This window comes from Abrus precatorius, unplaced genomic scaffold (genome assembly GCF_003935025.1).
Source record: "Abrus precatorius isolate BTA unplaced genomic scaffold, Abrus_2018 Scaffold8, whole genome shotgun sequence".
In the NCBI taxonomy this organism is placed as follows: domain Eukaryota; kingdom Viridiplantae; phylum Streptophyta; class Magnoliopsida; order Fabales; family Fabaceae; genus Abrus; species Abrus precatorius.
The window spans coordinates 18060021-18083879 of record NW_020874428.1 but is presented as its reverse complement, the minus strand read 5'-3'; the positions used below and the strand labels follow the sequence as shown (position 1 = coordinate 18083879).

Here is a 23859-nt window from a genome sequence, read left to right as displayed (position 1 = left end):
AAGCATTTGCTTATTCTTTCATAATCCCTTTGAAAAGTGTAATCGAAACCAACTTTACAAAATGGGTTCTTTAGGCACAACGATGAAACCCCATGCCGTGTGCATTCCATACCCAGCACAAGGCCACATAAACCCAATGCTGAAATTAGCAAAGCTTCTTCATTTCAAAGGCTTTCACATCACTTTTGTTAACACGGTTTATAACCACAAACGCCTTCTCAAAGCAAGAGGTCCTGATTCCCTTAACGGCCTTCCCTCTTTTCGTTTTGAAACCATCCCTGACGGTCTACCTGAAGTTGATGTGGATGCCACACAGGATATTCCCTCCTTGTGTGAGTCCACGAGACGAACATGTTTACCTCACTTCAGGAACCTTCTTTCTAAACTCGGTAATGACCCAGGTGTTCCTCCTGTGACTTGCATAGTTTCTGACGGTGTCATGAGCTTCACCCTTGATGCTGCTCAAGAATTGGGCATCCCTGAGGTTTTGTTTTGGACCACTAGTGCATGTGGCTTCATGGGTTACGTACAATATAGACAACTCATTGAAAAAGGCTTAACCCCCCTCAAAGGTAACTAAATTATTTATTCCATTTCTGTTGGAACGAAATTCCGTACATGAAAATTTATTTCATATGTTACATTAGTATCTCCTAACATGTAAAATATAGTTCATGTCATTTTTTTAGTATAGGTTATACACGGTTTCTATGAGTTAAATTAATTAATTAATTTTTGTGGCATGTGTTTGATAATATGTAGACTCAAGTTATATCACGAATGGGTATTTGGAGACTACCATCGATTGGGTGCCAGGGATCAAAGAAATTCGATTAAGGGATATTCCGAGCTTCATCAGAACCACGGATTCAGACGATCTTATGCTTGATTTCTTGACGTTGGAGTGCAAGAGGGCTCAGAATGCTTCTGCAATCGTTTTGAACACGTTTGATGCCTTAGAGCATGACGTGTTGGAAGCGTTCTCTTCCCTTTTGCCTCCTGTTTATTCGATTGGTCCCTTGAATTTGCTATTGAATGACGTCACTGATGAGGGCTTGAAAGCAATCGAGTCCAACCTTTGGAAGGAGGAGCCAGAGTGTTTGGAATGGCTAGACACCAAAGAACCCAACACTGTGGTTTATGTGAATTTTGGGAGCATCACTGTTATGACAAGTGAACAGTTGATTGAGTTTGCTTGGGGTCTAGCAAACAGCAACAAAATCTTTCTGTGGGTTATAAGACCGGATCTTGTGGCTGGGGAAAACGCAGTTTTGCCTCCAGAGTTTGTGACAGAGACAAAAAACAGAGGACTTTTGTCAACTTGGTGTCCGCAAGAGGAGGTGTTAACACATCCTTCAATTGGAGGGTTTTTGACTCATAGTGGTTGGAATTCAACGTTGGAAAGTGTGTGTGGAGGTGTTCCAATGATATGCTGGCCTTTCTTTGCGGAGCAACAAACTAATTGCCGTTTCTGTTGTAAGGAATGGGGAATTGGGTTGGAGATTGAAGATGTCAAGAGGGACAGTGTTGAGAGGCTTGTGAGGGAGTTGATGGATGGTGAAAACGGTAAGAAGATGAAAGAGAAGGCGTTGGAATGGAAGAAGTTGGCCGCAGATGCTGCTGCTGCTCCAAATGGATCTTCGTTTGTTAATTTCGAGAACATGATTCGGGATGTTTTCCTGGGAAAAATTGTTTAACTACTCCTTTGTTGTATGAACGTTAATCTACGAACGAGCCATTGGCTCACTAGCACAATTTTAAAAAAAACTATCAGACGGTTGAGGTTATTGTTACGTGATTTCTATGCACGTTGGCCTGTTTGTAAAATTTTAATTGATTATGAAAAAATAAAAATATTTTCACTATCGCATGATTTATTACAAAATTCGTGCCCAATCCATCAACATTTTGTTATGAAAATCTGTTTAGTCTCGTGGACAAATTAATGAGCTCTAATATTCGTGGCGAATGAAATAGAGTTTTAAGGGTTTTCTAACATGCCATAACTAGTTATTTGTTTATTAATTTATAATAAATCTCGATCTTAATTACATCGTTTTATAATCAAGGTGAACATTTATTTAACACACACATCATTTTTATCTCTCTCGCTCTTTTTTTTGTTAAATTATATGATTTATTATATTTATTATTTTTCTCTTTTCTATTCCTATATAATTCTAAGTATATAGACCTCAAACAAATTCCTTAGATAAATGTCATGTGTGTGAATGAATATTAATTTATATGTAAATAATGTTACTGTGGTACACACCATTAGCGATGACCGTCTATAAACCAGCTCGTGTCTTGGCTGCATCCATGTCCAAGCACTAGCAATCACAAATAAATTAGGAGCACCAATAACTACATCTTAAAGCTTTCAATGATGCAGCTTGTTGAGTTTACAGAACGATCATCCTCCATCGTCCCAGCATTTATCATAGATTTTTAATTTGATAATATTTTTGGAACGAACGTTAGCAAATTAAAATCTAAGGGAAAGAGAGAGATCAATTACTACCTCATCGATCGAGGCCGATAAGCGAAAATGATATTGTGAATAAAATCAAAAGCACGTGTGTGTGTGAAAGGTGAAACGTACAATGGAGTCACCAATTAAAACGATTGATATATATATATATATATATATAACGACATCGACTGTATTGTGGTAGATTTTATTGTTTTACATACACACTAATATGTAAATATGTTATGCTTGAATCACGTAGAAAACTAAAATTTATTTAATATTAAAACATTAAATAAAAAAGTTTTATAAAATAACGTGAAATAATAAAAAATATCACGTCCACCCGTATTCAATAATTAAGAAAAAGAAAAGTAGTAAAAACATGTAAAAATATTTTTTTTTATTATTTATCTATCTATATAAAAAATTTAGACTAAAATTTAATTTTCTAAAAAATCGTTTTGGTATAAAATTTTTGGGGAAAAAATAAAATTTATTATAATAATTGCATGATTAATGTATTAAATTTATATTAATCTATCATTTTATATATTTTATTTTAAAAATTTAAAATTATATTTATTTAAAATAAAAATTTCCATGTTTCATCTGTTTAAACCATCCTTTAGAAACAAATCTTCAAAACTTATTTTTTATTAATATTTTTTAAAGTCTAAAACTATTCAAATAATATAAAAATTATAAATATTAGTAAAAAAGAACAATTAATGTATTGTTTTAAATTTTTATATGAATAAATAATTTTTTCTGAATTAAATAATAAAAATAGCAATGATACATAATTAAGTCCCATCTACATTCTAATCGTGAGAGAAGCAGAAGGAGAGGGGCACTGGAGACGCATGCCCAACAATATCTGCGGTTTAATTGACATTGAAGTCTCATAAATATTGACATTGACGGAAAACAAGAAATATAAGATCAGTCTGTCACCTCACCTAAAAATATCTAATAATCAATATGATTAAAAATCAAATTATAGACATAAAATTTAAATTTTGATTAATAAATAGCATCAATAACAGAGAAAATTTAGTTAAGTTTTTATGTTCTTATAATTAATCGTAAAATAATAAAATAAAAATTGTTAACAAGTATTTTTAAAATTTAAAATAGAATATTCTATAAAAAAATATTGTTAATATTTCTCACCATAATTTTTAATAAATAATATTATTTAAAACATTCATTAATAAACTTCATAAATAAATCACCTATCCACTGCTGTTCAATTATTGAGCAGTAGATGAGTATTATTTATAAAATAAACTTCATCAAATATATATATATATATATATATATATATATATATATATATATATTGATGCCATTTTGCGAACAACACAATTTTTTTAATAAATTTTTTATTATTTTATAAAATATGTTTTAAATTAAAAATATAATTTATTTTATATTTTCATTTCATAATTAAAAGAATTTATCAACATTAAAATAAGAAATTCAAAATTATTCTTTTGTGAGATGTGAAAGCTAACATCCATATTATCGATGTAGAAGAATGTAGGTCTATTCCTTGATAATTTTATTTTAAAAATCAAATGACGATTTTTTTATTTTTATTTTTTTACAAATAAAGCATCCTATTGACAACTAAATAATCAATGAGATCATAACATGTTAAGGATTTATTTAGTAGACATAATAAAAAATTAAACATATTATTTTTTATTTTGTATTATTTTTGGTATTTATTGAAAAAATATATATGATAAATTTATTTTTCTGTAAGTTTATTTTATTATAAAATTTATTTTGTGTGAAGGTTTAAATTAGGAATAAATAAAATATCATCATCTAACATAAATATAATATTTTGTGTGAAATTTTAAATTAGAAATATATAAAATATTATAATGTTATTTTAATCTCCATATAATATAAAATCAATTAAAATTGTATAATTTTTATTATAATTTTGTTAACCTATATTAAAAATAATTAAATTTTATTTATAAAATAAAATATTTATTAGATTAGAAATATATAAACATAACAGATACCTTTTAATAATTTTTTTAAAAAATACTTAAATTCTACCTTAAAATTATTATTATTATTATTAAACCAACCAGTTGGACGTATGTAAATGAAACTGAAACTGGGCCCACAACTGATTCGGTGCATGCTCTTGCCCTTTTGTGTCTATAAAGTATGAACTGGTGGTAAGTTGAAAGAAAGAAGATATTAATGAAGTGCTACTCTTGGCCAAAATAAAAAAACAAAACTAGTCCTGAGTCGGTAAAACTAACATAAATCGACTTGAAATCAGTGAACACGTTTGAATTGAATTGATTTTTTAATAATTATTTGATAAAATTTCTATGATTATTTAATTCATTTTGAGCGTTGGTCTATAGTTGATGATGGATTGTAATAAGTTAGATCGAAATTTTTTATTTAATTTTTTTTAATTCTCTATTTAATTAAAACTTACAAAAATAATATACAAAATAAATATCTTTATTTTTAAAATTTTAAAAGTTTAACTTACATTAATTTGATTAGATCAGATTAAATATAAATTTAAAATATAAATTCAAATCTTATATTTTATTAAATAAATTTAAATTAAGTTAATTGAATACTTATTTTGTTAATTCTCTTGACTTTCACCATAGAATAAAATTCAAGTCTCTTTCATATATACATATACAATTTTATAGTTCCACTTTAATATTTACTTACTCTTGAATGAAACAAATAATTATAAAATAAGAAATGTTAACAATACTTTTTATTATTAGTTAAAATTTGTTAAAAATAAAATAAAATAAATAAAAATATTAATTTAAAAATAAAAATAACTCATAATTTTTTGTAATTTTTAATAAATTTTAATAAAAAAAAGTATTATGAAAAAGCGTATTATAATATTACTCAATATAGAATAGAAGAGAAAACGATTTAATAGCTGAAAAAATATTATGCATTAAGAAATATAAACATATATTAATGGAATGTCGGATAACCATTGACTTAGTAGAGTTTCTTGACTACTAAGGGTGACATAAGAAGTGAAAAACTTAATCATAGTACTGCTATGACAATAAATAATACAAAGAAACATCCACCATGAATTGGGAAAAGAAAAAAAGGAGAATCTCATAATGTGACTTTAGATATGTCAAATATTAGTACTATAACTCCTTACCATTGACTAGCTCATTTCCAACAACCACCTCACAATTCTTACCTAGTATACCCATATATTGTTGCAACCTTACAAAATCTTTTCCCTCCATAATTTCAATTACCAATACTTTCAAAGCATTTTCCTTTAATATAATTGCAATTACCTATTATTACCCAATCTTGCCCGAATTCAATTAGCCAAAACCCAAACATCAACTAGAAAAAATCAAATAACCAAAGAAAGCTTGCTACATTTGACTCAATCTCGATAACCTACACAAAGTTGCTATCACAGCTATACCAGAAAATCTTTACTTGTACCCTACCCAATTAAGCCTGTGGAACAGCCTTACCCAAAAGGATATGACCTAAACACTAAATGTGATTACCATGCAGGAGTTGTAAGTCATTCAACTACGAATTGTCAAGCACTGAAATTCAGGTTCAAAAGCTTATTAATGCAAAATGATTAAACTTTAACGTTCCTCAATTGGGAATAATCCATTACCAGAACATGAAGAGCCCTTGGTTAATGCTATTGAGGGGGAAAGCCATGAACCTTTAAAAGAAAAAGTGAGAGGACCGAAAACATCATTATGCTTTGTGTTGTCTGAATGTTGCACAATGTACTAATAGGGGCCAAACTTCCCTAAGCCGTTGGTGATCTATTACACTAAAGTTCTTAGCACCCTAATGATTGAGAAACCCAAGCCTGTTACTATTCAGGTGCCAACTCTTTTTCTATATCAAACTAATAAGGCAGTCCCGTGGAAATATGATGTAGAAATTTGCATGAATGATAGAACATGGGTCCCAATATCACTAATATTGTAGGAATTGGTGGGCTAACTAGGAATTGTCATATTTACACCCTTGAAATGCTCAAAAGAGATATTGGGAAAGAGATAACTCGTAGTGATGGCAGAAATGAAAAAGAGAAGGGGACTTTGATTGATTTAGAAGTAAGTACTAGTGAAGCAAAAAATGAAAGAGTTAGGAAGCCCATTAGTGATGAAGAAACTTGTGAATTCTTGAAACTTATTAAATAGAGTCCCTACTAAGATTTTACTTTTTATCTCTCCTAATAAATTCTGAACCTCACAAAAAAACCTTGTTGCAGATTCTAAATGATGCTCATGTTGTTCATGACATTTCTGTGGACAGATTTGAAGGGATGGTTAAACAATATTACTGCCAACAATTTCTTTACTTTCACAAAAGAGAAAATCCCTGGGGAAGGGACTGGATATAATAAAGCGTGAAATGTCTAGATCACATCTTGTCTAGAGTGTTGATTGATAATGGTTCATCTTTAAATGTGAGGCCAAAATCAACTTTGATTAAATTGCTTGCTAATGAGTTTCATCTACAACTGAGTTCAATGATCATAAGGACTTTTGATGGATCTCGCAAGAAGGTGATCGATGACATAACCTTACCTGTCCAAATTGGCCATATTGTCTTTGAAATAACCTTTCAAGTCATGGACATCATGTTAGCATATAGTTGTTTGCTTGGGAGACCGTGGATCCATTGTGCTAGGGCTATACCTTCAACACTTCACCAAGAGGTGAAATTCATACTAGGTCATAAGTTTATTATTGTCTCTGCAAAAGAGATTTATTAGTGAGCAAACCCTCTGATCCCTTTACATCAAGGTAGTGAATGAAGCTTTTGAGATGTTATTCCAGACTCTAGAGATTACTAATACTTCAAGTGTGGGGGATCGTTCATTTACTGGCTACTCATAACTTTTGAGTGCCTCAACAATGGTGGCAAAGGTCATGTTAGAGAATGGGTACCAACATGGTTATGGATTGAGAAACAATTGTTGGCTTAAGAAAACCTTTGAACCTAAAGGATAACAGAGATTGCTTTGGTCTAGGATACACTCCTTCAAAAGTAGACAAAAGGAGATTGATGATTGAGAAAAAAAAAAAAAAAAGGTTAGCTAGACTCAAGAACAAGAACTTCAATTTTGAAGAGATTCCCTTTGGATGTGTCCCAAAATTTTTTTTCAGTGTTGCATTCAAGTTTGAGGATCTAATAACTACAATTGATGATGAAGCCAAAGGAAAATGTTATGTGGAGTTAGTCTGTGCTAGCTCACCTACGAATGAGCTTACTAATTGGGAGGCTATCGAACTTCTTGTAGCTTTTAATGTGAATAAAAAATAAATTTATAATAATTTTCTTCATTTGATAAAAAGAACTTTTATATTTTTATATAATAAATTGAAGTTTCTTTAGTAAATCATCATCTTCTCACATTTTCTATATTCTTTTGTTACCTTATCACTCAACAACACAGATCCAAAATTGACATGCTTGAAAACCATGATGCTAACACTATGATGGTTAATTTTGAAAATCCCATCAATCAAGCTAATGATGAAGTTGAGGAAAGTTTTGAATCTTGCCCAGAATTGCTAAAGGAGGTAATGTAGGAGGAAAGACAAATTCTGCCTCATGAAGAGTTGGTGAAAATTATTAATTTAAGAATTGAGAACAATAAGAGAGAAATCAAGATCGACACCTCTATGAAATACAAACAACGCAATTGAATGGTAAAAATCCTGAGAGAATACATTAATATTTTTGCCTGGTCATATTTTTGCCTGGTCATAGTAGAACACACGATACCGTTGAAACTTGAGTATCATCTAATCAAGCAAAAGCTAAGGAGGATGAAGTCAGAAGTATCCTTAAAGATAAGAGAAGAAGTCAAGAAGATGATGCTGACTTTTTAGCTGTTGCAAAATATCTTGATTGGGTTGCTAATATAGTACTAGTTCCCAAGAAGGATGGAAAAGTTTGAATGTATGTTGATTATTGTGATTTAAATCGAATCGGTCCTAAAGAAAATTTTTCGTTACCCCACATTGATATACTGATTGACAACAAAGTCAAACACGATTTTTTCTCATTTATGGATGATTTCTCAGGGTATAATCAAATCAAAATGACTGAAGAAGACATGGAGAAAACTACATTTACTACACATTGGAAAACTTTTTGTTATAAAGTGATGCCATTTGGCCTAAAAAATGCTAAGGCAACCTATCAGAGAGTCATGGTAACTTTGTTCCATGATATGATGCATCGGGAAATTGAAGTTTATGTGGATGACATAATAGCAAAGTCAAAGTCTAAGAAGGAACACATTATTCACTTACAAAAATTGTTCAACAAAATGAGAAAATTCAAGCTAAGACTTAACTAAGCTAAGTGCACTTTTGGCATAAAGTTAGAAAAATTGTTTGGTTTTATTGATAGCCAAAAGGGGATTGAAGTGGATCCTTCTAAAGTTCGTGCAATTCAAGAAATGTCAGTTCCGTACATAGAGAACAAGGTAAGGGTTTTTTAGGGCATTTAGACTACATTGCCCATTTTATTTCTCATTTAACTACTAAGTGCAAGCTGATATTCAAGTTATTATGTAAGAATCAACCAACAGTCGAGAATTATAACTGTCAAGCAGCATTCAAAAAGATCAAACGATATCTATAAAATTCACCAATTTTGATACCTCTCGTCCTAGGTAGACCCTTTATTATGTATCTTACCATCTTGGACCAATCCATGGGCTGTGTATTAAGACAAAATAATGATTTAGGGAGGGAGGAGAACACAATTTATTACTTGAGTAAAAAATTCACCAATTATGAAACTAATTATTCCATGCTTGAACGAACTTGTTGTGCTTTAACTTGGGCTGCCCATCGTCTAAGACACTATATGTTAAGCCACACTACTTGGTTAGTATCAAAGATGGATCTGATCAAGTACATATTTGAGAAACCTGCACTCACTAGGCGAATTGCTCCTAGGCAAATGTTGTTGTCTGAAAATAACATTGTGCATATTACCCAAAAGGCAATCAAGAGAAGCATATTAGCAGTGTATCTAGCTCATCAACACATGGATGATTATTAGCCCATACAATATGACTTCCCTGATAAAGATATTTTAACTCTGTCTCAGAAAGAGACTTTGTTAAAGGAGAAAAATGGATAGTGCATCCAATATGATGAGACATGGAATTTGAGCTATTTTAATCTCACCCAGGAAGTAATACATTCCTATTACAGATAAGTTATCATTTGATTGCATAAATAATTTTGCAAAATATGAAGCTTGTACCTTGAGAATTCAAGTGGCAAGGAATATAAAATCAAGGTCCTCAAAATATACGGTGACTCTATATTAGTAATTCATCAATTAAGAGGTGAATGAGAGACCAGAGACACAAAGTTAATCCCTTACCAAGCTTATATTAAAGAATTGGTGGTTAACTTCAATTATATCACTTTTCATCATATCCCTAGGGAGGATAACTAGCTGGTAGATGCGTCAGCCAACTTGTCCTCCATGTTCAAAATAAATCATAATAAAGACATTCCTCTTATACGTATCTGATATCACAATCAACTAGCATATTTTCCATGCTCTTAAAGAAGAATTAGATGGAAAGCCTTGGTATCATGACATTAAGTGTTATATAAAAAATGGAGAATACTCACTTGGTGCCTCAGAGAATGATAAGAGAACCCTAAGAAGATTGGCCATGGATTTCTTTCTTAATGAAAAATAATCTATAAGAGAAATCATGACATGGTATTGCTTAGATGCATTGATACTTCTAAAGCTTAAAGAATCATCAAGGAGATACATGGTAGACTCTTTGGGACTTATACTAATAGACATTCTATGGCAAGAAAAATCCTAAAAGCAGGATATTATTGGTTGACTATAGAAGCTTATTGTTTTAATCATGTGAAAACTTGCACAAGTGTCAAACCTATGCTGATAACATTAATGTTCCATCAACATTGCTAGAGGTCTTGTCATCACCGTGGCCCTTCTCAATCTCAATGTGGGGGAATGGATGTTATTGGGCCAATCAAACTCAAAGTATCGAATGGTCATCGCTTTATCCTCGTGGATATTGACCACTTCACAAAATGGGTTGAAGTTGCCTCATATTCTAGTATAACCAAGAATGTAGTAAAAAGATTCGTCAAAATAGAGTTAGTTTGTCGCTATGGTCTGCCTAATAAACTCATAACTGATAATGGAACAAACTTGGATAATAATATGATGAAACACTTGTGATATTTTCAAAATCCAACATCACAATTCATCCCCATATCGGCTGAAGATGAATGAAGTAGTTGAAGCAGCAAATAAAAATCTCAAAAGAATCATCCAAACGATGGTAGTAACATATCGAGATTGACATAAAATGTTGCCATTTGTTTTACATGTCTACCGCACTTCAGTTCGTACCTCAACTGAGGTAACTCCATTTTCCTTGATATATGGAATAGAAGCAGTGCTACCTCTAGAAGTGGAAATTCCATCTCTAAGGGTACAAATAGAGAAGAAGTTAGACGAAGTGGAATGGGTTCAAGCTTGGTTCGACCAACTAAATCTTATAAAAGAAAAGAAGGCTAAATGCCATTTGCCATGGTTAACTATATCAAAAAAGGATAAGAACAAGAAAGTGCATCCATTAGAGTCTAAGAAGGCAATTTGGTGCTTAAGAAAATGTTGTCAATTGAGAAGGGTATCCACAAAAAGTGAGCCTTGAATTATCATGGACCTTATATTGTAAAGATGGTTTATTGTGAATCTGCCTTGATACTTAGTGACATAAATGGTGAAGACCTTCCTAATCCCGTAAATTCTGATACGGTCAAGAAATACTAAGCATGAAATAAGATCTTAAACTGGGGTAAATTTCTTCATTGACATTTATTAGCATATGGTATTAGCATTAGAGTTCGAAAAGCATCAATCAGAATTAATAACAAATCTCGCCTTTTGCATATACATATTTCATCATATTTTCTTTCATTCATTTAATTTCTAATACACTTTTTAAATGGAAATGCTAAAAGTCACGGGCAAAATGACAAAACATAGTTTCATTTGTTCATGAATCTGGAGGAAGGCGAAGTTGTAAAGTGAGGGTGCCAAGGATACTCCACAAAAAAAATAGGACAAATTAACAAGAAGATTATTCAATCTCAAAATTCATACTCTTTATTGTACTTTTACCTATTATTGCCCACAGAGGAATGCACTTTTATTTTTCTCTTACCACCTATAGAGGAAGACACTTTTATTTTTCATTTATTGCCTACAGAGGAAAACACTTTTATTTTTCTGCCATTTTCTGCTCATGGATATAAACACTTTTATTTTTCTATCATTTATCACCGATAAAGGGAGGCACTTCTATTTTTTTGACATTTTCTACCGTCTATAAAGGAAGGCACTTTCATTTTTTTATTTACAGTCTAAAGAGGAAGACACTTTTATTTTTCTATCACTTATTGCTTATGAGTAGAGGTGCTTTTATTTTCTGTAGTTTACAACCTATAAAGGAGACACTTTGCCTTTATTGTCTTAGCACCTATAAAGGCAGGCACGTTTATTTTTCACTTATTGCCTATAGGGAGAGGTGTTTGAATTTTCTTTAGCATTTACCGCCTAAATTGGAAGACATTTTTATTGTTCTTACTGCCTACATAATAAGGTCTTTTTTTACTGCCTATAGAAGGCAATACAATACTGACAAAATTGGTTCATTTCTTTACTATTTTCTTATTGTGATATATATAAATATTATAAGTTCATTATATTTATCACATAAGCAAACAAGTAAAGAGGAATAAACTGAGAACACATATTTTTGTCCGTTTGATTAATTTAATTGTTTAAATATAATTTCTTTTAAATGTGTGTGTTAGTTCAAAATAAGAATGATATTTTTAAATAGGATTCAAAAAAAGGAAAGGAGAATTTGGAGGATCTAGCTTGGAATGTTCGTCATCTCTCTCTCTCTAAGTTGTTTTTAAAGGGGACTTGCGACAAAGAGAGGAAATGGATTTTTTTAACTTTGATTCTCTGGACTTTGGACACAGTCTGAGAACCAAGTTTATTTTCAATTTCCTTCTCTCCCAAGATCTTTCTCGGGGAGCACCACTTTACTTTTGCTGGAACAAATTTTCTTTCTTGCTATTTTTTTCCCATGAACACCCACAAACAGAAAAAGGAACAACATTTTAGAGGAAGAGTTCTTCCACTGTTTAAGATATAAACACTCATATTTTGGAAAAACAGGTGGATTCTCTCAAGAACCTACACCAGTGGAGGGAAGCTGTCTTGCGGTTCTGAAAACATTGTTTCTCATTTCATCAAGAAATGGGAGAAAGATTCTTCATTAATATTGGGGAATGTAAAAAGAGAGATAACTATTAATTTCTCCTCATTTATAAAAGAAATGTTCAAGATTCATCTTTTGTTACGTTTAAGCATTAATATTATTATTCTTAGTTATTTCGTGGTTTATTTGGTAATAAACACGTATATTTCACTTTTATCGTTTCAATCAAAGTAGTCTTTCTTGATGAGTTAGGATGTGAGAATATTTTTACAAGAATAAGAAAGTGACAAATCTCTCATTGCATTTTCATATATTTATAAAATCATAAAAGCATGATCATAGAGCCCAATCTCCGTATGGTCATTCTTCCTTATTCAAAGTTTCATGTGATTTTTATATTTTTATGAATATCCAACATAATTTGTTTTGAAATTGTTAACATTAAGGGTAGAGGACATTTGGGTATGATTAAATCAATCATGTTTTTTTTTAATATACCAATATTAGCCCAAGAAGTGTAACTTAGACAAATTCTTCTTGTCGCAATTGGCCCTCACATTCCTTTTGTGACAAATAAAATTATAGTTGAATCTTTAACCATTTTCTTTTTTTATCTAATTTTATTTTTTTAATTAAAAATTTATAAGCTTTTTTGCTTATTTTTTTAAAAAAAAATTCACCCTTCTTCAATCTCACCTTAGTTTTCTCTATCTTAGCTTTCTTCAAAGCATAAGGCTTCCTGCTGCACTTGAAAGTCTTATTTATAGTCTGAAAAGTCACTCATGATAGTTTTCTTTTAGCACAACTCGCCTATGTGTCTGCTACGGTGAAACTGATAGAGATTTTTAATCACGCCACTATTAATATTTTAAAGCATTAAGATTTCTATGTAACCTGCTACAATGAAGCATTAGAGTTTGAACGAGCTTTTCCCGATTAAAGCTTACCATAATGACTTTTCAAAGTTATAAGTTCCATTAATTATGAAAGAATAACAGTAAAGTAGAAAGATACAATATGAGTTTGTTTATTCAGAATAACTAAAGCACTTATACAAGCAAGGACATAACTGAAAAATACCAACAAAATAGGACCACTATAATCATGATTCAAAAACTCCCAATAACTAGAAAAATATCCCTAAGAAAAAGAACCACTAAGACCCAGTAAAATAACAATAGAAAGACATATATTAAAAAAAAAATACACCAACATATCATCCCTTAAACTGATGTTTGCTACAATTTAGTTTAAAAATTTGACTGACTTCAGTATGCAAACTCCAAGTGACCTTTTGTGCTTCATGAATAACTCTCTTTTGAGTGTCTTGGTGAAGATATTAGCAACTTGATCTTCAATCTTACAGTAGATCAGATTAATTACTTTATTATTACTTAATTATCTTAAGAAGTAAACTTTCAAATCAATGAGCTTGCTTCTTCTGTGTAGCACTGGATTCTTTGATAGTTTGATTGCTAAGTTGTTATTACAAAAAAATTTGAGTAGCCCCAATTTACTTAAATTTCAATTCTTTAAGAAATTTTCTTAGCCATTTGGCTTGATAGGCATAAGTAGTTGTTGCAACAAATTTTGCCTATGTGCTTGATAAAGTAACAATTGGTTGTTTTTTAGAGAACTAAGAAATAACACCTAAGCCAAGCATTAAAACACACTCCGAAGTGCTTCTCCTATCATCTTGATCTCCTGCATAATAGTTGCTAGTAAACTCTAACAGATTTGACTTTTTACTTTCTTGTAAAAGAATCCAAAATCTTTGGTTCCTTACAAATAACAAATGATCCTTTTGGCAACAAATAGACGCATTTTTGTGGAATGCTCCATGTACATGCTGATTAGACTTACATAATACATTATCTTAAGCCTTATAACAATTAGATATTTGTGTAATTTCAAACCTCATTCAACTCAAATGTTTATAGGACTGCAATCCTTCATCTAAAATTTGTCTAAAACTTCTCCCACATACTTCTTTGAGAAAGAAAAATCCCATCACCTAATTGCACCATTTCTATACCAAGGAAGTAATGCATCATGCCAAGATCAATCATTTCAAATTCATCTATCATATACTTCTTAAACTCATCAAACATGGTAGCACAAATTTTAGTAAATATAAGATCATCAACATACAAACAGATTATGAGCAATTCTCCCTTTTCTCCAAATTTAATAAACAATGTGTGCTCATAAGGACACTTTGAAAAACCAGCCTTCAAGAAATAAGATTCAATACGACTGTTCAGAGGGCAAGTGTATCCATCGAGAAGTAATAAAGGGTTCTTAAATTAAGTTCCTGAAATATCATCCCACAAGGATTGTTTTCCAATTACTAAGAATTTTCTAATTCAATTGTTTAAACTTCAAAGATATGAGATTAATTAAAACAAGAATTTATAAAATTAATTATAAAACTAAGAGCAACGAATACAATGCACATCTTGGTTAAACTTATCGGAGAAGAACCTAGAGCATATGGGTTTTCTCATTCAATTCTTTATGTTATTTTTCTGTTTAACTCTAAATTCAATTTCCTTGTGATTACCAATCATTCATACGAATACTATTAATACTCAATGGTCATGCAATATTAATATTCTTTTCTCTAAATTAACATCTCCAATAGTCATGCAAGACATTAATTTAAGAAATCTTAAGGAACTTATAAACTTATTAATTTAATAACGATTAGAAGAGAAAGATTGGTTTAGTCCACCTAATCCTTTGTCTTGTTTTACCCTATAGATCTGTTAATTAACAGAGGTACGGTCGCCTGACGATATAATTAATTAGGATTAAGAGAGAAGTACAATAAGATAAAATCTAATCACAAAACAGAAATCAAATTTAGATTCAAACATCAAAATCCCATAAATTTATGAACAATAGTTCCTATAGCCCTAACTATGGACTTAGTTACTCATGCTAAAGAAAAGAACTAAAACAATCATAAACAAAGCCATAAAGAAAAGCAAACTAAAATGAGATGAGTTCTCGGTCTTCAAGTACGATCACTCGAAGCTCCAAGTCTCGCCAAGCATGTGCCAAGGATCCAGTGCAAGAGAAAAGAGACAAGATGAGAGGTGTATCCAAAAACCAAAGACTAGATGTAAAAACGTATCATTTACGATACTTGAGATCTCCTTTTAATAGGGTTTGAAAACCCTAAAGATTCTTGATAATTGAGCTTCTCACATATGAGCACGGCTGTGCAAGGCCAGAAGCATGACCGTGCATGGGCTTGAAGCACTCTCGTGCTTGTTAAAAGGGTCTACGCGTGCTGACTACTGCAAAGCTCTAATATTCTATCAATTTGGGTCCAAAATACACCCAAAGTATACTTGCGGCATCTTTATACCAAACTGCATAATTAATATATAAATTAGTGTAAATACCAAATAAAATAAATGTCAAATATGAATATATGGGCTGTAAAATATGGTCTAATTACAGACTTATCAACGACTATACCAAGTCCGAGGGGTTTCTTTTAGCTTATAAATGGCCTTTTTAAATTTGTAAACTTTGTGTTCATTTTCTATTTTTACATAGCCAGGGGGTCGATCACTAAATACATGTTCCTTCAAGTAGTCATGTAAGAAGGTTGGTTTAATCTGTAGTTGAAAAATAGGCCAAGAATTTTGTGCTGTCAAGGCATCTACCAACCTAATTATGTCATGTCTTGCAATTGGTGAGAATAATTATGTATAATTAACTATGTACTGCTGTTTATAGCCTTTAGTTACTAAACGTGCCTTGTATTTATCCACATCTTCATTTTCATTCAGTTTTGTTTTGAAAAGCCATTTTACTCCAATGGTTTTGTGCCCATTCAGAAGATCACACAACTTCCAAGTATCATTCCCTATTAATTTCATCATCCAATTTTTTTTCTCTATTTTTCTTCTTTGACAGCACTTTCAAAAGTTGTAGGATCACATTCTGTAAACAAAGCAAAGTAAATATCCTGTTACTTCATAATTAGTCATCCATATAGGCCTTCTTTTAACACATTAAGGTCTCTCCTCGTTACTTGTGTGTGCTGAAATAACTTGTTGTTCATACTTCTTTGACTATTGTTCTGCATCGTCATTTTCTTCATCAAAATTTGTGGAAATCTAATCTGCTGCATCATTGTTATGAATTTATTATGTTGTATTATTGTTGTCTTCCAAGAACTTTGTTCATAAAAAATAACATCACGATAAATAATAATTTTCTTAGTGTTAGGATTATAAAGCTTATAGGCTTTGATTACTCACTAACACCAAGAAAGATGCATTTTTCCTCCCTTATTGTCTAATTTTAATCGTATCTGGTTTGATATATGGGTGTAGGCAACACACCCAAAAATTTTGAAATGGTCCACATCTGATTTTTTTCACTCCATGCCTTCTCTAGTGTCAAATTCTAAACAGTAAATGTTGGACTCCTATTTAGAATGTTCACACATCAATTAACTGCTTCGCCAAAAACTTTTTGAAATATTAATCTTAATCAAGAGACTTCACACCTTGTTGAGAATGGTTCTATTTTTCCTCTATAATACGCCATTTTACTGTGGTGTATATGCTATTATGAGCTCTTTTCGAATCCCATGTTCTTCATAAAATGCATAAAACTCATTTGAACAGTACTTTCCACCACGGTCTGTTCAAAAGGACTTATTGTCTTTTCTCAATTCATTTTCTACTCAAGCTTTCAAGCTTTTAAATGCAGAGAAAGCCTCTGAATTTTCTTGCAAAGAATAGACCCAGGTTTCCTAGAAAAATCATCAATGAAGGTAATTAAGTATCTTTTACCTCCATTAGAAGGTGGTTTTATGAGACCATAAATATCTAAATAGACCAGCTCCAAAATACCCTTTTCTCTTCTTGCCATTAGGAAACTGAGAACGATGTTGTTTGCTAATAACATATTCTTCATAGACTTTAGAGGGAGTCATAAGTTATGGAAGACATATCACTATATCTTTTTGTTGAAGAGTCTTCAATCCACCAAAACACAAGTGGCCATAACGATAATGCAACAGCCAAGTAGAATTTGTAACTTCAACCATCAAACTATATTGAATGCTTTCAATCTTTAACAAAAATAGTCTATTTGAATTCATTTGTACAACTACAATGGAACCTCTAATAGGATCCTAAATTTCACAAGATCCTTTGCTGATAGTAATCACATAGCCTTTGTCCTGTAATTGCCTAACACTTAACAAGTTGCTTTTTAGATTAGGAACATACATTACATTGGAAATTGTTTCAACAAAACCATTCTTTGTTTTTATCTTTATATCATCTTTTCCCATTACTTTTACAGTAGAGCTATCACCAAAGCTCATAATAGAACAAAATCTTCATCTAACTATGAGCAAGAGGACTTACTTCCACTCATGTGGTTGCTACAGCCTGTATCTAAATACTATATTCCTTACTCACTATTCTGTTCATCTTCTACAACCATCAATAAGGTTTCCACTTCATTCTTAACAAAATTTGAACTCTTCCCTTTTTTCTATATCAACAGCTGGTCTCAAGTAACATTCAGAGGTATAATGGCCTAGTTTATGACATCTAAAGCACTCTACCTTGAACTTATCATGATTCTTTCCTCTACCTTTGTCTTGTGATTGGTGATTTTGGTCGCTATTAGTTGTAGAATTCTTGCTAGAATCTCTATTTCCTCGACCTCTACCTTAACCCCTTCTTCTGTAGTTATTGGAATGAGTATTGGTAAAAGCCTTCAATGCTTGATCCTCCATTGTTGAAATTTTATTCATCTTTTGTTCATAAACCAATAAAGAGCTTTGAAGCTCATCAAGGGAGAGTTTGTCAATGTCATTAGATTCCTCAATTGAGCACACCACATAATCAAATTTTGGTGTAAGTGAGTGCAGAATTTTTTCAACAATGGATGTATCTCTCATTTTCTTACCATGAAATCGCATATTTTTTCAACATCTCTTCTCAAAGCTTGAAGCTAAGCACATTTTACTTTTGCAGAGCCTTGATATTTCATTTTCATTGAATCCCAAATCTCCCTAGAAGTATCTTTGTAAATAATAGTTTCCAGGATAGATTGGTCAATAACTTGAAATAAATAATTCTTGGCTATCAAGTCTTTCAATTTTGACTCATCAATCTCTTTTTGTTGTGCATTAGTAAGAAAAACATTATCTTTTAGTGTGAGTACACTATCTTCAACAACCTGCAAGTACTCCTTGGACCTCAAGATATTTTCCATCAGCATGCTCCAAAGGTCATAATGACCAACAAATCGTGGAATGGTTGGCTATACAAATTTGTCAGAAGCCGGTGGTAGAACTTAAACTGTTGTCTTTTACTGTTACTCTTAAAAGCTCTAATACTACTGAAAGAATAGCAGTAAACCAAAAAGATACAAGATGAGTTTGTTTATTTAGAATAACTAAAACACTTATATAGGCAAATACACAACTGAAAAATACACACAAAATAGAATGAACTATAGCCATGATTCAAAAACTCTTAATAACCAAAAAAAAATCCCTAATAAAAAAAAAACTAAAACTAAAAAAATAACAACTAAAAGATATATATTAAAAAAATAGAATACACCAACATATAAATTTCAACTCACTACGTTTCTTTTTAGTCAATCAACTTTTCATACTTGCACCAACGTCAATGGAAGCTTGAAACTCCACTTTTTTTATGTTCATAAAAAAAAATTCGTTAATAACAAGTTTACAATGTTCATATTCAAGTAAATTTATAAAAATCATCATATTTTTGCAATTAATTTTTCTATTTTTCATATTTAAATTATTTTACGGTTTTGAGTTTGATAATTTTATATTCTTATTTGTATAGCTATCAAAATGAATCTTTGATTTTCAATAATTATGGATGAGTTGACTTATAAAAAATAAATTTAATTATAAAGTATTTAATTTATTTTACTCAATTCATTAATTCTCAAATTATTCAGATTATTCTGTGACGAGTCATGTTAACGCCTTAATTTCAATTTAAATTATTAATTTATTGTTAATACTATTTATTTTATTAATCTTGTCAACCCTATAACTTTAAATATTAAAAAATTTAAAATTAATCCATGATTATATTTTATTTTTTAATTTATACTTTAATGTTTGTGTTTTCTTTTTTTTAATAATATTTTAAGATTTTTTTATATATTTACATAATTTATATATTTAGTGTGTCAAGAGGTAACTCATAGATTAGTGAGTTGAGTTAGATTAATAATTATTTTATTAAACTTAACTTGTTATCAACCACTCCAAATAAGTTTGGTTAACTTGTTTTCGTAGCTCTAATTATTTAAATATAACTAGTGTCATCTAAAAATCTAAATTTATCATTATAACCTTTATTATTATCTTGATAAATGATAATATTAAAAATATTATAGTTTATCAATATAAAAATTATTAAATAATTAAAATTAATATTTTATCTTGATGATTATAATTAATTGTCAAAAATTACTTCACACCCTAAATGTAAGAGAATAGAAGAGAAAAATATGTAAAGAATAAAAAAACAAAAAACAGGTAAAAATATAAAAATTATTAAACAACAATACCAATTAATTATAAGATAAGTTTTTTCCTGCTCATACTAAGAATAAGTTTAGAAATATAAGTGGGTTTAGGTCAATCCGATGACATGAAATAATAAGGATTGATTTTAAGTATGTAAAACATTATTAAAAAAATGTATTAATTATTTTTTATATTTTAATATAATAAATATTATCTTTATTAAACACTCGAACAGTTTCAATATTCATATAATAGTTTTAATTTTTTCTTATTATCACGCCGCATTGTTTCTCTATTTTCACTTTCTAATTTTAGGTGTATATAATATTAGGTTTTTGTTTTGAATTATTACAATAAAAACAGATATATATGGAGTCGAAGGGACCAAAGATTAAAATTAATAATAATTGAAAAACACAAATAATAATCGCCACTTCCCTGTCTCCCCTAGATAATGTGGGAGTTAGAAATGAAGTGGGCTGCAGGAAGCACCTGATATGATATGTTTGGGTTGAAGTGAAAGGAGTTGACAAAATGGGTTCTTTGGGCTCAAACAAAAAGCCTCACATAAACCCAGTGCTCAAATAGCAAATTTTTCAAAGAAAGAGGCCCAAATGCTCTCAAAGGCCTTAAGCCTTTCCTAAGAACTTGCTCACCTCAAAACTCAATCATTCCGTAGATGTCCCTCCATTTTTTAGTTTCAACTTTTTTCATTTAATAAAATGATTTATTTTTTAAATTTTAATAACTAATTCAGTATTTTTTTTTTTAAACCAAGATAAATGAAATCAAGACACATGGATGTAAGAATATATAACAATAATATCTTTTAACTTTTGGGTAAAGATGATATATATCTTTTAACCAACCATTTAAGAAATCCGAAATGTTACCCAAAACTATTTAAACATTAAGGGTGTTTTGGTGAATAAAATAGGAAATAAGGATAATCTTTTTCTATTTTATCATATTTTTAATATTTTTTGAACTAATAAGATATAATAAGTCTATTCTATAATTAAGTTTATCCTATACTTCTCTTCAATACAATACAAATTTTATCTTGTGAAAGGTTTCTGTTTCTAATAAGTGTAAGAATAATATAATAAGTTATGAAGAAACACAACACAAATAAACATAGTACATAGTTTCTGAAGAACATTAATTAGTGCTATAACTCTAAAATATTAATTCCAAAAGAGTCTCAAATTAGTAATCTAATTCATAAAAGAAATTTTATACCATTAATTTATATGACATGGTATGGCGTTATTTCTTTATTTTTTTGTGATTTTCATGATAGTTGATTTCATTCTTTTGATTCACATGTATTTGTTTGATTTTTTATAATTTCACATGATCATAAATACATCAAACTTAACAATAAAGTTTGACTTTGGTCATTCTTAATATTATAGGAAGGAATTATCTATTTTAAGTACTAGATGCTTAAGTGCATTTAGATACAAATAACTTTGGAGAAGTCAACAAAGAAGAAAATTTTGTATCTAATCAAGTTAAAAGTAAAAGTTAAGGTTATGATTTTCCTCCGTTATCTCTTTCATAAAACGTTAAAAGTTGAATAATTTACATTAAAAGACTTATTCTTTGAAAAAATTTATAAAAAAGGCTTGACTACTTGGATAAATATTATTTTGTTATGATTATTGTATTTACACTTATAGGATTTTCAATATGTAAGGAATTATAACTATTCTCTATTTATAATTATTTATCAATTAAAAATTATTTAGAGAAAAATTTTCTGATAGAAACACTATAAAAACTTGTCAATTGCTCACAAACAAAAATTGTCAAATGTTAAGATAATTTTATTGGTACAATCTTTATTTAACAATTTGTTAGTGAAAATTTTAAAAATTTATATTAATAATATGATGTTATATCAACAAATAATTTCTAAGTAAAAATATTAATATAAATCATCAATACATTATATATTAGTATAACCTTATATTAACAATTCATTTTTTATTAGACAACGACTAAATTAACAAAAGTTGTTATCTTTTTTTCTTCATAATTTTTATTTGTTAATAAATGATAAGTTATTTCGTTGTGAAATATCTTTAAAAAAATATATTCTCCAATTCTTATGCATCTTCTATGATCCTACAACAACAATTTTGCAAAAGGGACTTTAAACAAACACCGAGTTATTCTCTGATCTTCTTGTGACTAAACAACAATGAGATTCTCATGAAAAATTACGGTCTTAACCAACCGGAATTGCTCTATTTCTTGAAACGAATGTAATACACATATTATAATATTTGTTGTTAAGGTATGAAACAACAATTTTTCTTATTTAAAAAGGGAAAACAATAAAGATAATTAAAAGAATAAAGATATGCAAAACAATAAGCAAATTGAAAATACATGTTACTAGGGTGGTGGAAAAGGACATTGGTCACGTACTTGTTATACATCTAAGCGTTTAGGCAATTTCTATTAAAAACAACTTAGCAATGAATTTTAAAAAGTTATAAAGACATCTTTTAAAATAAATTGGTTTTGATGATGTTACTCAGTTTGATGCTTGCTAATTTTTTTCATTGGTCCTAATTAATCAAATGATCAATTTTTTAAAGAAAATAATAGAATAATGTTATTTTTTTCTTAAACGTGCTATTACCTTTTCAAGTAATATTTTTAGTAATATTTTTTTTATCATTTTTTCTTCAAGAAAAATGAGTGTTCCCGGTATTAGAACCACCGTCCATAACGAAGATATTTATCTCAACCACCATATTCAATAGTACGACGATAATTGAAGGTAAGAGTAGAGAGCATCACATCACATTATTGGTGGTTTGTCTACCTTGTCTGTCAAGAATGGCTATATTGGTTGAGATCAGATTAACTCGTAGTTATCAAAGGTAAGAGTCTTATTACACATGTTGGTTTCACCACTATCCCCACGCCCACTCACTCACTTCATCTTTCCTTTGTTTTACACGTTTCTACCATTACACAAAATCTTAGTTGTCTCTCAATTTTGCTAGACTGATAATTTTGAAGTTTAATTTTTTTCCTTGAGAACGGGGATGGTCTTGTTGCGCCTGCACTCGAATGAAAATAATGTGTACAAGCTTCCATTTGTTACCTCTCCACAAACTTTTGCTCACTCTCCATCAAAAACTAATGCTCTTAACTCTAACGACAATCCTTTCATACCTTTTATTTGTTCGAATTATCTTACCAATAAAAATGAAAAGTTACCCCTTTTCCAAGTCCAATATAGTCAATACTCGTCCACTGGAATTTGTATTCTTTAATGTTTGAGGCTTTGCCTCTAATCAATCAACAACTAAATTTTCTTATCACATACTGTTTATTTATCATTTTTTTAAATATGTATGGTTATATCTAACAAAATTAAAATTTAAACTATGTTTGAGAGTTGTGTTTAAGAAGAGAGGAGAGGGAAGGGAAGGGTTAGGAGAG

General features: G+C 30.1%; 1 protein-coding gene across 1 annotated transcript; it reads left to right on the top strand.

Moving 5' to 3' along the window:
• Positions 1–1790, top strand: LOC113847320 (7-deoxyloganetin glucosyltransferase-like). The gene is made up of 2 exons (XM_027476336.1): positions 1–572; positions 763–1790. Exons 1-2 carry the CDS (start codon positions 62–64, stop codon positions 1695–1697), a joined length of 1446 nt encoding a protein of 481 aa, XP_027332137.1. The 5' UTR covers positions 1–61; the 3' UTR covers positions 1698–1790.
• Positions 1791–23859: the final 22069 nt, after the last annotated feature.

Coding starts and splice junctions, on each gene's coding strand:
- LOC113847320 (XM_027476336.1), top strand. CDS start 62: ATGGGTTCTTTAGGCACAACGATGAAACCCCATGCCGTGTGCATTCCA. Junction 573..762: donor AGGCTTAACCCCCCTCAAAG/GTAACTAAATTA, acceptor GATAATATGTAG/ACTCAAGTTATATCACGAAT.